We start from the raw sequence: 16,971 nt of genomic DNA, 5'->3' as shown, positions 1-16,971 counted from the left end.
GAAGTGGGTGAATTATATTGAATTTTAGCAAATTATTGAACGATTATTTTTATTTAAAATTATTTTGAAAATACGGGTGAAACTTTATCATCCCAGACAATATACACTTTTGAGGGGACATTTTCCTGGTCATCTGCTTTTGCATCCTTCAATATTGTTAGCTCCCAAAGAAGAAAAAAAACAAGAAGAAATAACGCAGAAACTGCGTAGAGAGACCGGTTCCAAGGCCAGAGGAAAAATAAGAGTCACTTCATGACTTCATTCTTACGTAGAAATAGAAATCAAATTACAAAGAAAGCAAAAGAACAGGCAGGAGGACAGCGACTACAATAAAACGTCTCCTGAAATCGATCTAAAATATGAAAATCACGTGTTCGGGGCTTCTGAAAGATTTGGCTAAAGTCGGAAGAAGCTAGTTTTGTGGTTGCTTATTTTGCTGTTTTACTTGCTTAAGTAATCAGCATTACTATAGCAATTTCCCCCTCAAAAGTAATAAAATTAAGGGAGTACCTAGAACCCCATCTGGTCGAGCTTGTTTGAGTTAAAAATTAAACCATTGCTTTTGATTGACTATAATGGGGGTTTGTCTCTGTCCCACTGATTGCTAACTCACTGGCACTAAATAACTCTCTCTTCTAGTTTTAGCTAGCCTAGTTGATGAGGGAGAAAAATCAAACAAATAAGGTTTACATAAACTTCCTAAGAGCTATACTTCTCATAAAATAACTTTTTAAAGTATAAGTACTTGAACCGAGTGAAGAGATGAGCCTAAGACTTAGCAATGAAATTAGTATTAAATGTATCATATTTAGATTTGAATCCATGAGTAGCCTAAATTTACTTATTCAGTGTCCTAGTTAAAACTATTAAATTTTTATCAATATTTAAAAATTATCAAAATGTATTTCTTTTCAAAAATTCAAAACAATTTATATGATCAAAACACTCCCCACCTATGTTGTATCCTAAAAAAATTAATATTTAATATTTTTGAGTATAATATAATAAAATCTTTGACAGTCATTTAATTAAATTGAACTGTTGTTATCATATGATGTCAAACACTCATTAAGTGAGTAGATTTGTGCTGCTTGCTAGATTCAAATCATATTCTATCTAGCATATCAAAGCAAAAAAAGATGCTTTTCTCAAAATATGTCTTCCCATAAAATTAAAGTCACTTCCCAGGATTAATATCTTAGCCAATAATGACTCCTATATGTTCTATTGTATTTATGATGATCCTAACTCTCTCCATCTTGACCTGCTTTAAGATTCTATCAATTATATTGCTCATAATAATTTTGCTCCTTGGCTCATCATTGGTGATTTCGATTCTTGTCTTTCTTGCCATGACAAGAGTGGTAGGGAGAGTTTCAACTAAAGATCTGTAAAATAGTTTAGATAATGTATAAATTCTTCTAACCTTTTTGAGCTTAATTTTCATGGTGATAGATGTACTTAAGAAAAAGATAATATAAAAGAGAGGATTGATTGGGCCTTTTGCAATATGGAATGGAGACATAACTTTCACCCAACCAATTCCTTTCACCTTCTTAGATATGGTTTTGATCATCATCCGATTAGAATCTAATTGTTTAAGAAGACCTCTTAAGATCAAAAGCCAAAACCTTTTCATTGCCATAGTGCTTAGATGGTTGAGGAATTCTTCTATCCTTTAGTCAAAGATTCTTGGATTAATAATAATTGGAAGGAAGGAGCTACTAAATTTGCCAACTCTGCAACTGCTTGGAACAAGAAAAAAATTGAAATTATCTTTTCCAAAAAGAAAAGAATTTTAAGGAGATTGAAAGGAATTGATAAAAATAGAAACTACAAAGATAATTAATTTTTAAAAAAAGTGAAAAAAAATTCTTTGAAAAGATTATAACAAAGTTCTGTTGCAAGAAGAGCTAATTTATTTTCAAAAGTTTAGACGTAAATGGCTTAACTAAGGAGATCAAATCATGAAATTCTTTCATACTTCATCCATCATTAGAAAGAAAAGAAACCAAATTCTATCTCTTAAATATGAGAATGATAACTACATTGAGGATCAAAATAAAAGAGTATGGCTGTTTCTTTCTTTAAAGATCTCTTTAAGGAATATGTCGATGACAAGCCTAAACTTTCTACTGATAGATGCTTTCCATCTCTATCTTCCATTCAACTTCAATCCTTGCATAGGGAAGTAACTAAAGAAAAAATTAAAAATGCTGCATTTGATATTAGGGCTTTCAAAGATTTGGGTCTAGATGGCATTAATGCTAGCTTCATCCACTCTTATTGGGACAATATGAAGGATAGCATTTTCAACCTGGTCAAAAGAGTCTTTAAGGAACCATATTCTATAAAGGAAATTAATGACACTTTCATCACCTTGATTCCTAAAATTAATCACCCTACATATATGAAAGACTTTTGCCCTATTTCACTCTACAATGTTAGCTACAAAATTATCATTAAAATCCTCTCCACTCGATTGTGTGTTTGCACAAATCATTTAATCAATGATAATCAAAGTAGTTTCATACAAGGGCAAAAGAGTAGTGACAATGTTATTATTGCTCAAGAAATTATCTACTTAATGAGGAACTTATGGCCCTTGAGATAGACCTTAAAAAGGCTTTTAACAGACTATATTGAAATTTCATTAACAATACTCTCAACTCCATTGGAATAAATAGTCATTGCAATAAATTTATACAGGTTGCTATCTCCACTACTTGTATGAGAATTTTATGAAATGGTGAACCATCTAAAGAATTCACTCCTTCTCGTGACATTCGTCAAGGGGGACCTTCTTTCTCTTATCTATTTGTCCTTTGTGTTAAACGATTAAGTCATTGTATACCTAATAGCATTGATGAAAATGAATGAAAGCTAATTAGGCTAACACCTAATGGGCCTCCTATTTCTCACTTATTTTTTGCTGATCATATATTGCTTTTTGTAGGGTTATCTCTTTCCTAAGTGCAAATCATTTAGAAGTGTCTTTTGGAATTCTGTAATGCTTTTGGATAGAAGATCAGCACTGGCAAATTTAAACTTTACTGCTTTAAAAATGTCAACATCAATAAAGAATTACAAACTAGTGATGAACTAGGAATTCTTCTTACTGATAACCTTGAAAAATATTTTGAAATTCCTTTTATTTACAAGAAGATTTCTAAGCTTACTTTTGAGAAATTAATTGATAAGACAAACTCTCAATTGGCCAATTGGAGAAGTTGATATCTCAACATTATGGGAAAATCGATTCTTATAAAATATGTTCTCTCGGCTCTACCCAGTTACATCATGCAAATTATACTCTTACCTAATAATGTGTTAGTGAAACTAGATAAAATTTCTAGAAATTTCCTTTGGGATCATCTAATGGAAACAAAAACCTTACGTTCTATCTTAGGAATGCGTTACTTCTAATAAAAAGGTTAGGGTTCTTAGCCTCAAAAAGCTCAAAGATCATAATATTACCTTCATTATAAAGCTCTGTTGGATTCTTATCGCTAAAATGAGTTGCCTTTAGGTACAAGTCTTATGTGATAAATATAATTGCAGCAAACCCACAATCCTTATGATTGTTAAATCAAACTCTTGCTCCTATACTTGGAGTAGCATATGTAAAATGTGGGATAAATTCATGTCTTTCATTGGTTGGAAAGTAGATATAGGAGATAAAATATCCTTTTGGTATGATAAATGGTCTCCCTTACCTAACCATCTTGTTAAACATACCTTCCATAATGCAGATCCTATTCTTTAAGCTAGAGTTTCAAATTTTTGCAAGCTTATTAGTGGTTAGAATTTTGATATCCTATGAAGATACATCCACCCTAATATTATTAAACAAATTGTTCCAGTGCAGCCTCCTAAGAAATATAGTGAAGATAATATTCTTATTTGAAGGCCTTCTAGTAATGGTAACTTCTCTATAAAATTCGCCTACAAAGCCATAGAGACTCGATAGGCTTAGGAATACTCTGATATATGGTACAAAATTTGAAAATGGCCTACCTATAAAAAAATTAAATATCTTCTCTAGGAACTTGCTTGGGATCGACTTTAAATCAATGGCACTCTCTTTAATGGGAATACCATTCAATAACACACTTGTCCCCTTGGTTATAACTCTCCTTATATTTTACATGATTGTAAAAACGCTAAGAAGGTTTGGCAAAAATTAGTAAATCCATCCAAGTGTGATTTTTGTTTATCTCTTTGTGCAGGATTAAATAATTTAAAATGCTAAAAATAAAGCAAGAAGCCTGTCTACATGAAGATTTCCCTGGTAGAAACTTTTCTGCCCATGCCTACTAAAACATTTAAAAAGCAAGTCTAAAAATGGTAATTTAAACAACATCACTTTCTCCAATACCCACCAAATTATCAATGGCATGAAACTCCAATCTAAAGTTAACCTTTTGAATAGAATCAACACCAGGCATAAAGCTAGATGGAATCCACTAAATCTAGGGTGGGCTAAACTTGACATTGATGGTTTGGTTAACCATAACGATGTAGCTGCTTATAGAAGACTTATCAGAGATGACAAGGGCAATTAGATTAAGGGGCTTACCAAAAATCTTGATCATCAACCTAGCACTGTAGCTAAAGTTATAGGGATTTTGAAAGCACTACACATTTGTTGAAATGCTAAGAAGAGTGAATGTTTATTTTAATTCTATAGAGACTCTATCTCTCATTAAAAGTAACTTTGCTCAAAACCACCTTTTTGCATCAATTATCAAGAACATCCAAAATCTCACCATGAGGAATTTAGAAATCACCTTTGATCACGTCTACAAAAAAGCCAATCGTTGTACTGATTTTCTAGCCCACAAGGCTTTGAGGGATCATTTCAATATTATCTTATTTGACGGACCACCTGTTGTCTGTAAAAGCCTTATGGCTTTTGACATAACTTGATTTTGCTTTGCTTGCACTGTTTTACCGTAGCTATGTTTTCCCAAAAAAAAAAATTAAAGTTAGTTATTAAGAAACTTAACGATAGGTGACATAAGTATAAATATTAAAATATAATAATGGCATTATTCATGCATATTAATTGATAGACATCAACATAATTTAAATTTGATGGGTGGTTTAAATCTATTCATTTAATAATTGTCTTAATTATAACAATTGAATTTTATGAATATTTGAAAATATCAAGATATATTTTCTTTTAAAAACTTAAAACAACTTTCACGGTCAAAATACTCCTCAAGTATCTTACCCTTTTCAAAAATTTGAGAATTTGATGCTTTCTAAGTATCATGTGAGTAAATCACAAACAATTATCATCATGTCACATATAACATTCACTAAGTAAATGGGTTTATGCCACTGGATTGAATCCAAATTCCATTAAACAGTGCTACTCATGGATCGGTTTCTTCCTCTGACCCCTTAAGCTGCAGGTGCATTGCAACCATCTTGAATCCTAATGACACGAACCCACCATTTTTGACGTTTTTGTATAAGCTCAAACCAAATTTCTTGTCTAGTTCAAACTTCTCCACCCCTTTGGAAAAAGACCATCCAATTCCTCCCAAGACCAGTTTTTCTTAGTGGATTAAATACATGACACATGTTCAATGGCACCAAAATACTCCATCGTGGGAGGAGGTGAAAACTTATAAGGTGGGACATAGTAGACCTTTTACCGTCACTTCCAGTGAAACATGCCGATTTCTTGGCATTGGGGAAAAAAAAATACAAAAAGAGACCCGGCCCACGGGTTGATCTTTTGTGGCTAGGCCATAAAATATGGCTAAGAATTTCAGCCCAGAACATGAAAACGGCCCTTTTATTTTTTTATTTTTAATTATTAATTAGAAAAAGTAATATATATTATTGTTATTGTGGGATGGTGTCACCTTCGAACTCAAGAGTATCGAAAATGCACGCAATTCACATGCCATTCCTTCTAACCCAGTCTTCTTGAATTGAAAATTGGCCCTTGATAAGACCAAGTGAGTTAATCTTTGCTTCTTCTCTAAGCCGCTCAATGAATAGGTTAACTACTAAAATGCTTCCCAAGATTCAAATATAGAATCATAAATAATTTGGGCCAGTAATCAGATTTAGCCTGAGTATTTGAATGGCATTTCAATTTTTCAAAAAATATATAAAATATAATTTTTTTTAAGTCTGATTCACCTGAATTACCCGCTCTATGTAAAACATTAGACAACATATTTAGATTAAAAAAAATAAAGAACAGATAAATAACTTGCTAAACAATCGACAAGAAAAAGAGTAGGATACAGTGGGCAGCATATAAGTTGTGCCGTTCATGTTCTTACACAATTATTTTTTTCCAAAAACAAAAAAGAATAAAGTAAGTGATGAGAGTTGACTTCTTAACTCAAGACAGATCAAGTAATGACTTAATAGTGATGCGTCGATCTTTTAACTCATAAAACTTTTAACAAAAATTTTATTTTTACTTTATTTGACAGTCCACTAATTTATTGTAAAAGCCTGATAATTTTAAAGATGATCTAATTTTAATCTTTTTGTATAGTTTTTACTGCAACTTTGTATTTAAAAAAAAAAAAGAGGAATGGCTTAATAGAAGAAAACCATAGTTAATACCCATGAGAGAACAGTCGGCCGGCGTCAGAACAATGGGAGGCGAGGTGAGCAGACGGTCGCATGGGTTAGGCTTAGTTGGACAGCAAGACCCAAGAAAATAAAAGGGAATTTTACCAACAAATAAAAGGTAATTAAGATTCTTTTAACACAAATGGGCTATCCCATAGCCTGCCTCTTTCATGGGCCGTGTTAACCGAGCTTATTTATAAAACGAAGAATCATATTCAATAAACACTTAAGTAAATTATTTACAGATTATAATTAATATAAAATAAATTATTGTTAATTAATCATTTCTATTTTAACAATAATTTAATTTATATCAGTCTTTATTTGTAATTAATTTACTTGAGCGATTTTAAAATATGAGTCTCTCTTATAAAAATGAGCTCCATTTTTCTAACCCAACTTATAAAAATTAGCGGGTTAACGAAAACGATAGAAGTGGCTTCCAGTGCATCATTCCATGAACACCGAGAAAAAGATAAACTCAGTTGTGTCATACACCATTCCCCCCACCCCCAATAATGCGGTTTCTAAAAAGATGATATTTTAGCTAATATATAATATATATTCTATGCCAATTTAGAACATTTTTAATTTACGTACCGTCACCTTGAATAACGATGGTATTGAAATCAAAGTGTTTGTACCTAAAAATGTATACATTTCAATAAAAGCTTAAACTGGTAGGAAGCGAAGAGTTATGCCTAATAAAACATTCAATAAAGTAGCATTTGGTCCATTTAGAATAGGCCTTCCAGATTAAATAAACATTGAGTCATGGAGACCCTTGAGGCAAAGCCTAATAGAAGTGGATGTTTCAACACAAAGCACTGGAGCTCCTAGTTTTGCATAAACAATAACCTAAGATAAGCATTATAAATAGAACTTTAGAGAGGACAGAAAAGGTAGCAGTAAAAAAGCAACAAACAACAATATATAAATTGACATTTTATTAATTAATTATCTTTTATATCACTCTATATTTAGGATCTAATCACTCTTTTCAATTTTCTCATAGTTTTATTACTTTAGGTAGCTTTACACCATTAATCAAATTATTTTCTTTTTATTATTTATTGCTTCTTTACATCCAAGCAAATTGAGATAAAAAAACTCAAAAACCTTAATTTATATTAAGATTTTACGTTTTTGCCATGCCAGTTGAAATTTTATTGTTACAAACAATTTCTAAAGAGAAAGGAGTAATTTTTTTTTATCTTATATGTACATACTCCAATTACAAATAATATTTAAAATATGATCTAGGATTAAATATGAACAGTAAAAATCCAAACTTTGATCTTTTAATACAAATTTAAACTTTAATTTAATTCAAATACTGATTGATGCTAGGAGTATTTTGAAATAATATAAAGAGAGAATGATAAATAAAAATTTTTAAAGGATATCAATGTTAAATTATTATTTTTTTTAATTTCAATACTCTTTTTATTATATTTTAATATTAAAGTTTTAAATTTAATATTAGTATTTTGAAAAGATTCTTACTCATCAAGCGAACCAACTAAGCAGGCGAAAACTCGTACGTGCATACAGGACAATTTAATACTCCAAAAGGCTTAGACCAGCAAGGCCCAGCGCTGCTGGAAAGACAATATAATGGTCAAAACATGCAAATTTTTCTGCGCACTGAAAAACTTTAGAAAGAATGGCAAAGAGCTCAAAAAAAATTAATTAATTTAAATTAAATTTTAAATATTAAATTTTAAAAATTTACAATTCCATATTTCAATTTTATAATTTATTTTTTATTAAAATTTAAAATATAAGTTGTAAATTCATCATAATAAAATTGTAAAGTAAAGAGTTAAAATTTAATATTTAAAATATAACTTGAATTAATTGATTTTTTTTAAATTTTTCCGTCATTTTTCAAAAACTTTAACATTGAATGGAAAAAACTACCGCGTAAAGCAAAGAAACACTGCAAAGAAATTAGGGATGACAGTTACATCTTAATAAATTAAATTAATGATAGTTATATCTTTTAAAAAATAAATTATAAATTTTAATTCAAACAGTTATAATATAAAAGTTACACTTGATAATTAAGTATTTATTTATAATTAAAAATTTTAAATTTGTAATTATCTTGATTGACATTTTTAACTTATTTTTCAAAAAATTTTATTGAGGTTTAATTGTCTTAATTCAATATATTAGGATTTAGCTATCATTCTTCTAAAAAATTACTCTAGTCCTTTGGTTATAGAGATATTCTAATCAGCTTATCCAGACTATTTAAACTTTATTTTTTTATTTTTGATTATTTATTTTTTAAGAAGGTTTAATTAAAATGAAAATAAATTTTTAACGTTTGTTAGATGGTTTTTATTTTAAGAAAATTAATTAGATCGATATCAATAATTCAATATTAATCTGCCTATGAAAATTATTTAAAAAACTGCATGTTTACAAATTAGTCCCTCCCAATTATAATATATAAAATTGGTAACTAATTTAATTTTTATAAAAAAATGTTAGTTGAAATCTTATTTTTGGAATAATGACATTTTCAATCTCTTAATTATTGCAGTTATCGATTTGATCATTTAAATTTATTTAAATAATCAATTTGGTCTTTATTGTTTTTAAAAATAAAAATTATAATTTTGGACCCCTACATTTTGCTTGAATTTTGTTATTAGTCCTTATATTTTTTTTAATTTCTTAAGTCCATACACTTTTATTTTTCAATATTTCAGATCCCTTTATAAACATAATGTAAAGATCTTAGAAAAACCTAAAATATTAAAAAATAAAAATTTTAGGGACATAAAATATTAACAAAAAAGTGTAGGGATTAATGGCAAAATGTGAATGAAGTATAGGGACTCAAAGTTATATTTTAAAAAAAATAATTAAAACTATTAAATTATGGTAACATTTGATAGTTATATAGATTAATGAAAATGAGTGTAATTATTTAATTATGAAAGAAAAATACTTATAAATTTTAAAAAGCAAAAAACAAAACACAATGTAAAGAACCAAATTAATAAAAATTAAATTGATTTGATAGTTAATTTGTTTTTATTTAGTTATACAAACATGTTAAATCATCAATATATTTCATACATCTGATTAATTTGATAGTTAATTTATATTTTAAAACTTAAATGACTAACTTGACAGTTTAAGAAAGCATAAATAATCAAATCGATAAAAATTAAGTCTAAGGGATTAAATTGATAATTGAGATAAATTAAGAGATTAAAAGTTTTATTATCTCCTTATTTTTCTAAAAAATGTCCACATTTATATTTACGCCCTTGAGTTTTCTTGATAATATGTGTTTGATATTTGATAAGGAATATAAAAAAAAAAAAGCAATAGTATAAATGGTAAAAAAAATATAAAATTTAATCAATGTCTTATATTTTCAATCAAATGTGCTTTTAAAAAATGACTTACATTGTGGTTTGAAAAGAGTAGAAGATTGTGGATTTTATGATTTGTGAATGTTGTGCAGATTTGCAGGGTCACTCTAGTCTAATTTACAAAAATAAAAATATATGATTAAAAATGTATTTCTTTAATCTTATTTATAAGTCGTTTCAATATTTTTTTATAATTAAAAAAAATCTTAAAACCCATCAACTATGTATAAAAAATTAATAAACTCTCAACTTTATTTCTATCAAATATATACACCTTAACAACATATTTTTTCTATCCTTATATATAAGGTGTTTTTAACCATATCATATATATTAATAAAAGTTTATTAGTTAGTTGAAATTATATTAAATTATAATAATTTTTTAATTTTATCACTAATAATACACGGTGGTAATGGATAAAGTATCCAATTAATATTTATTTATTTTTTTAAAATAAAAGTAAAATTATCTAACTACTTAAAAATATTATGAAATTTTTTATATTTAAAAATAAGCTAAAATTTTAAAAAATACTTTAGATATAAAGAGAGATGAAATATTTCCTTTATCTAATATTTAACCGGAGGATCAAAAAATTTATAATAAAAATTTGATAATATAATTTATAAATAAAATAAAAAGATATATTATCTCTGTCCTGTTTTTCAGGAATGAAGGGAGAAGGGTTGAGATAAAAGTCCAAATGGCGGGCAGCGTTTGCGCGAAGGAACTTCATGGCATTAATGATATGCGAGTGAAGACCTTGAGGTGTGTGCGAATATGCGGAACACGTGCTCCCATAATAGCCCATCTGATCACGACTCTCCGCCTGCCATTATCATTTCATGAGTGAGAAATTTTTAAGTACATTGTCATTTGTAATATAAAAATATAATATTTAAATAGTATTAAATATAAATTAATTTTAATATTAACAATAATAAAAATGATAATAAATTAAATATTTAATTTTTTATAAAAATTAATTAAAAATATCACATAAAATTTTATTTATATTAATTATACAAATTATAAATGATGTGATATTCTTGATTTATCGAACTATTTTTTCATCTTCAAGTCACTTGATGAAATAATTGGAAATTAAGCAATTAACCCTTTCGCTGTTATTCTCATTCCCACTTTTACCTCTGTTTTGACTAAAAGCATTTTTCTCTGTCAAACGAGCCATTAATAAATTAACATTATCGATTTCAACACCCGCCGAACTAATTTTTAATTACAGAGCCTTCGTAGAGAGAGTATTACTAGTACTATTTTGATAGTAAAATATGATAATGCAATTACTGTAATTTTTTTAATTGCACTGACAGATAAATTCGGCTTTCCGGTTCTCGGTAAAAAAAAAAAAAACTAAAAACGCCGTGAGCAATAAATGTCGATCGTACTAATACAATAATAAACAAAATGCGATTGTCTAAACGTGACTGCGCTAAATCCAAACGCTATTCAGTTTCACACGGTTCATGCATCTTGGCCTTACGTACGTGGCACCACTCATACGGTTCGATCAAAACATTTGGAGCAGCAAACGTGGGCTCCACACCTTGGCGTGATCGCATTCCCCGTATAAACTAAATTCGATCTCAGCCGGGGGGAACGTTCTCTAAATCTGGTACAACCCCTTCTGGAAAATCCACCGTTTTTTTTTTTTTAATTTATCGGTGAAGAAGGGGGTTCGTGCTACACAGAGAAAGGGACTATGGGAGCTTGTGGGTCGAGGCCCAAAGTCAGGGAAGAGAGCCGATCGGGGTTGTCTAAGAAGAATAATCGCGGGCGAAGAAGAATTCTCCGCCGACGGGTTTTGTCCCACAAGATCGACGCCGTCCATTCCTTTGGCAATACAAAGCTATCCCAAACAAATTCTGCTTTACAAATTTCCCGTCGCGCTTCAGGTAGTTTAGTAGTTCACTGTCATGTCGATGATATCCTATGCTGTGTTTGTTTTATTTCTTGTTCTTTTTTAAATTTGTTCTTTCCTTGTTGGACATTTCCGTACTGGCTTGTACATTTCTGGGTGTGAACTTAAATTTTCGATTAAATGCACAGTTCATTGGAGCTTCGTTTTTTCTGTTTCTAGATGCAGCTTGGTTTGATTCTACTTCTGCCTTGGATTCTGAATGCGACGACGAATTTTATAGCGTCTACGACGGTCAGTGGTTTATGAATTATTAAAGATTTACTTTCCCCCTCTCTCTGATTGCAAACAAACTACTCTGTTTTTACATTAATTAATGCGATCTCTGATAGATGGGTTGTCCGAAATCGCATCCAGACCAAGCGACTGTTCTCCTAGAGCCGGGGACATAGCTGAAAGCAAACAAGCATCAGTATTTTCTGACCAACAACAGAAGCTGAGAGTTCACTCTCATAATTATGGTCGAAGCAGTTCCTTTTTGAAGAGTGCTAAAACTTCCGTGCAGCCAAAAGATTCTGGATTGAGACCGGAGGGTGTTCAAGCTGAGGCAACCTCTGTCTCAGCGGGGGAGCTTTCTATCAGTCATGCAGATGGAATTGGAGAGGACAAAAAACTAACTCCAGATAATTGTGGGCTTCTTCCTAACACCTGCCTTCCATGTCTCTCATCTACTGCTCTCTCTCTTGAGAAAAGGAGGCCAACCAGCCCAGAAACACCAAATTCACGCAGAAAGTCGCTTTCAAAACTTTCCTTCAAATGGAGGGAAAGTTACGCTGATATGACGTTATGTGAGTGTCGGCAATATTTTTCATTTGTACCAGTTGCTTTCGTTTTTGGTTTCTTTCAATTTCACTTTTTATGCAAGCAAAAATGTTCACTTATACATGAACCTTTTGAATTGATCTGGACACAATGACAACAATGTAAGAGGAAGGAAGAAATAAAGGAAACTAGTGCTTTATTTCTGTCAGCTGAACTCTTCTTTGTTGAACTGGATTAATTACGTACATGTCATTCTCTAGATGCACGCTGCATTACTGCTTATTCTCTCTATAACTAATGCTTGTAAGCCTGTAACTCATTCATGCCTTCTTTCCTGTCTCAGATTCTCCAAAGGCACTCAAACAAAAACCTTTAGCAGGTTCAAATATTCCATTTTGCTCAATAGATAAGCAAACGATTGGTTCTTGGTCACCTATTGAGCCATGTTCCTTCAAAGTCAGAGGAAAAAACTACTTTAGGTACATACCAAATGTCTTGATGCTTTGTACTAAGCTTTCTCTCAATGATTGAATCTTTTAAGGATGCACACGTGTTGAGGACATTATTAAGAATTCTGGAATTATTCTTCTCTCTTAATATATATATATATATATATGTTTCTCTGCTGCACCATTGGCAGGGATAAGAAGAAAGAATTTGCTCCAAGCAGTGCTGCTTTCTATCCTATAGGTGCTGACGTCTTCTTGTCTCAGCGCAAAATTGATCATATTGCTCGTTTTGTACAACTTCCAGCAATAAATATGGCTGGAGATGTCCCTTCTATTCTAGTAGTAAATGTTCAGGTATTTGCATATCTTCTTGTTTAGCTAGGTAATTAGAATGTACATTTATTCAACCTTAGAAAAGTTAGATGCAAAGTTTTTGGCCCTGTATTGATAATCTTAGATGGTCTAAAAAAATGTTAAACTGGAACTTTTTTCTTCATGATGCTCTCTTTACTGATACATTCTTTTGATTTTTACCTGCAGATACCATTATATCCTGCCACTATCTTCCAAAGTGATAGTGATGGAGAAGGAATGAACGTGGTTTTGTATTTTAAAGCCTCTGAAAAATATTCTAAAGAACTTCCAGAACAATTCCGAGAACACATTAGTGTAAGAAGAATAAACATGACTTTTCTCCTTCATGTTCTGCCGTCTGTCTTGGAGCATATTGCCTCTGTAACATCCGGTAGCATGTAACTTACATTAACAAATTGTTCGAACTGGACACATTTCCTTGACAGAAATTGATCAATGATGAGGTGGAGAGAGTTAAAGGCTTCCCTCTAGATACAATCGCATCCTTTAGGGAGAGATTAAAAATTTTGGGTCGAGTGGCAAATGTGGAGAACCTTACTTTAAGCACAACTGAAAAGACGCTTATGAATGCTTACAATGAAAAACCTGTTCTCTCACGACCTCAGCATGAATTTTTCCTGGTAGGTACACCACATCTTTTGAATCGTCTGCAGTATGATGATGACATTTTACGATGAGATTTAATAATGTGGTATACTGTGAGTTATCATATGATAAGCCATGGCAATCTAATTTATAAGATTTAAATCACTATGATGTACTTAAAACAAAAGTAGGTGGATGAACTCTTCGATAACAGTTGTATGTGCAAAAATTCATCAATTTATTAATAAAATTCAGAATGAGTATATTAGGAACGCTATTAAGGTTCATCGGCATGTTCATCTCATGGATCATGTTCGGATCCTTAAATAGAATGGGAAATAGGTTTTTCATTCTGATGTCAACATCCTTTGAAGTGGGTAGATATCTGCGATTACCGAGGGATAAGCTTAGTCTCTTATTTAATGCTTCCGTATATGAATTTTGTTGTGATATTTTGAGAACGATTCTGTAGAACACGATCACCAATTCACCACATGATCAACTTTTTACCCTTAGTTGATAGTATTTTTCCCTTTTTGGAATTCATGTCAAATGTTCCTGGTTTCATTCTTTTCCCAGGTTAATGTAACTTGTAACCATTATTTCATGTCTCTTATGATGCTCTGCATTTGCATAGTGTCCAAAGCGAAGTGAGAGAATATGGTGTGCTGTATTTTGTTCTGTTTTGTTTTTTCATTTTTGGTAAAAGCTGTTATAATTTAATTATGCATGAAGTAACTTGAATAACAAAATGTTAGAGCTGAGCTGTTGAAAGATTTGAATTTTGATGCTATTTTTGCTATACTTTTGCAGGGAGAAAACTACTTTGAGATTGATTTGGACGTGCACAGATTCAATTACATTGCTAGAAAAGGAGTTGAAGGCTTCATAGAAAGGTTGAAGCATTGTATCTTAGATTTTGGCCTAACAATTCAGGTAATACTTGTTCTTTATTTAGTTATGTGCAGCCTGAACTTTCTACTGGTATGTAGTAAAATTTTACTGGTGCTGCTGCTCTTATAATAAAATATCATTTATGCTGCTGCAAACTTCTAATAACAAACCATTTTCTTTGCACTAAGAAATTCACTGGATAGTGAAACTTCCATTTGTTGGAAAGTTCTGTCAATATATTTTTTTTTTTCGGTTTTGGAAACCAGCTAATTGGCTGCAATATTGACTTTTTGTATATAATATATCTCAAATAAATTAATATATACTCCCTCCATTAAAAAATATAAGGCATTTTTAATTAAATCTCATTTTCTAATAAAGTAGCTACTTGTCTTCAAGTAGACCATACTTTTTCATATTTGCTCCTTTATTTTAAATAAATATAAAGCGATTTATTTAATAGAGGTGCTTTTAAAAAAGGAGCAATTAGTACATCTTGAAAGACTAAAAATGTTGTATATTTTTAAACATTCAATCCCTCAAAAAATGTATTACATTTCTGAATGGAGGGAGTATATATTATAAATTAATATCCAAAATAGATTTAAAAATTTAAAACATACAAAAGACACTTGAGAAACATTTTGCATACGAGAACAAACCTATTGGTTGAAGGAAGTCTATACTCTGTAGCACATAAGTCTCTATCAAATATTAAAACCCTATTTAAACAAAACTTAGAAAAAACTGGTTCTTGATTGCTTTAGTGTCAAATCGTTTGTTTTTTTATATTTGTTGATAATTGACCGGCTGTTGATTAACAAGTTTCGAAAGTTAAATGAATTGGTTCCTTGATTAATTTAATGATCCAATTCGACTTTCATAAACACTGGTCATAAATTCTAAATTGTTTATTTGGGGCCCGTGGAAGTTTATTCTAGTTTATAAAAAATTGTCAGTAAACTTCTAATTGAAATCGTTATTGGCATGTGGTAAGAGCCACTGTTATTTAAGAGACACTTGTACATGTCGAGTATTAAAATACTGTATTTTTTTCTTTTTTTGTACAAATTGTATTTATTTGCTCTCACCTTTGCCGTCATGTGTGGGAAAATGATTCAAGGCCCAACAACAGACATTAAGACCTAATATGCTTTGGCATGTCTTCTCCTGGAATCTGAATATGTCATTTATATACCATATTTTTCTGGGTTGTTACCAGAAAGATTCAAGTCTTGTGTGATAAACATTGTATTATTGATTTTGGTGGAACAGGGGAACAAGGCAGAAGACTTGCCAGAGCATATATTATGCGCTATTCGTCTAAATAAAGTTGACCACACCAATTTCAACCAGATTGGTTTTTGAGTCACCTCGTGTTAGATTCTTAGTTTTTCAATCTGTATGCACGTAAAAAAGAGTCTTAACCTCAGTAAGTTTCAGAGTGATCCTATTCCTACCTTCTGCAGCTTTTCTGCCCAGGTAACTGTTGTATTGTATCATTGAATTCATTGAATGTACATTAATGAGAATAATAAAATGTGATTCCAGGTATTGGATCAGTTGTACCCCCGAAAAAGAGAATAATACCATTGTTCAACGGCGGCAGTTACTCACAATGAGTGTCGTAATCAAGTTAGATAACTATTCTGAGATCTCTGTTGTGTTTACTCCCCCTTTTTCTGTGCTCGCTTTTTAGGTACTGAAATATATTAGACATGAGAATATTAGACGATGAAAAATGGGTGTTGATAAAATTTTGAAATTGATATAGGGGGAATTTTAAATAAGAATCAGGGATGAGACATAATTATTGATAAGTTTTAAAAAAATTTGAAATTTTAATTCAGTTTAGGAAGATAAAAGTGAAAATAATTTTAACTGTAAAAAGATCAAGTATTCTTCACTTGTTATGTAAAATTACTAGTTAATAATTTTTTTTATTTTACGTGTT

The 16,971-nt window shown here is 30.6% G+C and overlaps 1 protein-coding gene across 1 annotated transcript; it reads left to right on the top strand.

Annotated features, from left to right (window-relative positions):
• Positions 1–11,631: 11,631 nt before the first annotated feature.
• Positions 11,632–16,571, top strand: LOC129313388 (uncharacterized). The gene is made up of 9 exons (XM_054956439.1): positions 11,632–11,929; positions 12,115–12,186; positions 12,285–12,740; positions 13,058–13,193; positions 13,355–13,517; positions 13,704–13,832; positions 13,964–14,158; positions 14,937–15,059; positions 16,293–16,571. Exons 1-9 carry the CDS (start codon positions 11,737–11,739, stop codon positions 16,383–16,385), a joined length of 1,560 nt encoding a protein of 519 aa, XP_054812414.1. The 5' UTR covers positions 11,632–11,736; the 3' UTR covers positions 16,386–16,571.
• The last annotated feature ends 400 nt before the right edge of the window (positions 16,572–16,971 follow it).

Source organism: Prosopis cineraria, unplaced genomic scaffold (genome assembly GCF_029017545.1).
Source record: "Prosopis cineraria cultivar Desert tree isolate PC_DT_omini unplaced genomic scaffold, ASM2901754v1 PC1, whole genome shotgun sequence".
In the NCBI taxonomy this organism is placed as follows: Eukaryota; Viridiplantae; Streptophyta; class Magnoliopsida; order Fabales; family Fabaceae; genus Prosopis; species Prosopis cineraria.
Note: the sequence above shows the minus strand (reverse complement) of the source record. Positions and strands in the feature narration are given on the sequence as shown.

Bases quoted from the DNA above. Each gene is read 5' to 3' on its own strand.
- LOC129313388 (XM_054956439.1), top strand. From the start codon at position 11,737: ATGGGAGCTTGTGGGTCGAGGCCCAAAGTCAGGGAAGAGAGCCGATCG. The intron at 11,930-12,114 runs GTAGTTTAGTAG...TTCTGTTTCTAG, and splicing joins AATTTCCCGTCGCGCTTCAG to ATGCAGCTTGGTTTGATTCT. The intron at 12,187-12,284 runs GTCAGTGGTTTA...GATCTCTGATAG, and splicing joins ATTTTATAGCGTCTACGACG to ATGGGTTGTCCGAAATCGCA.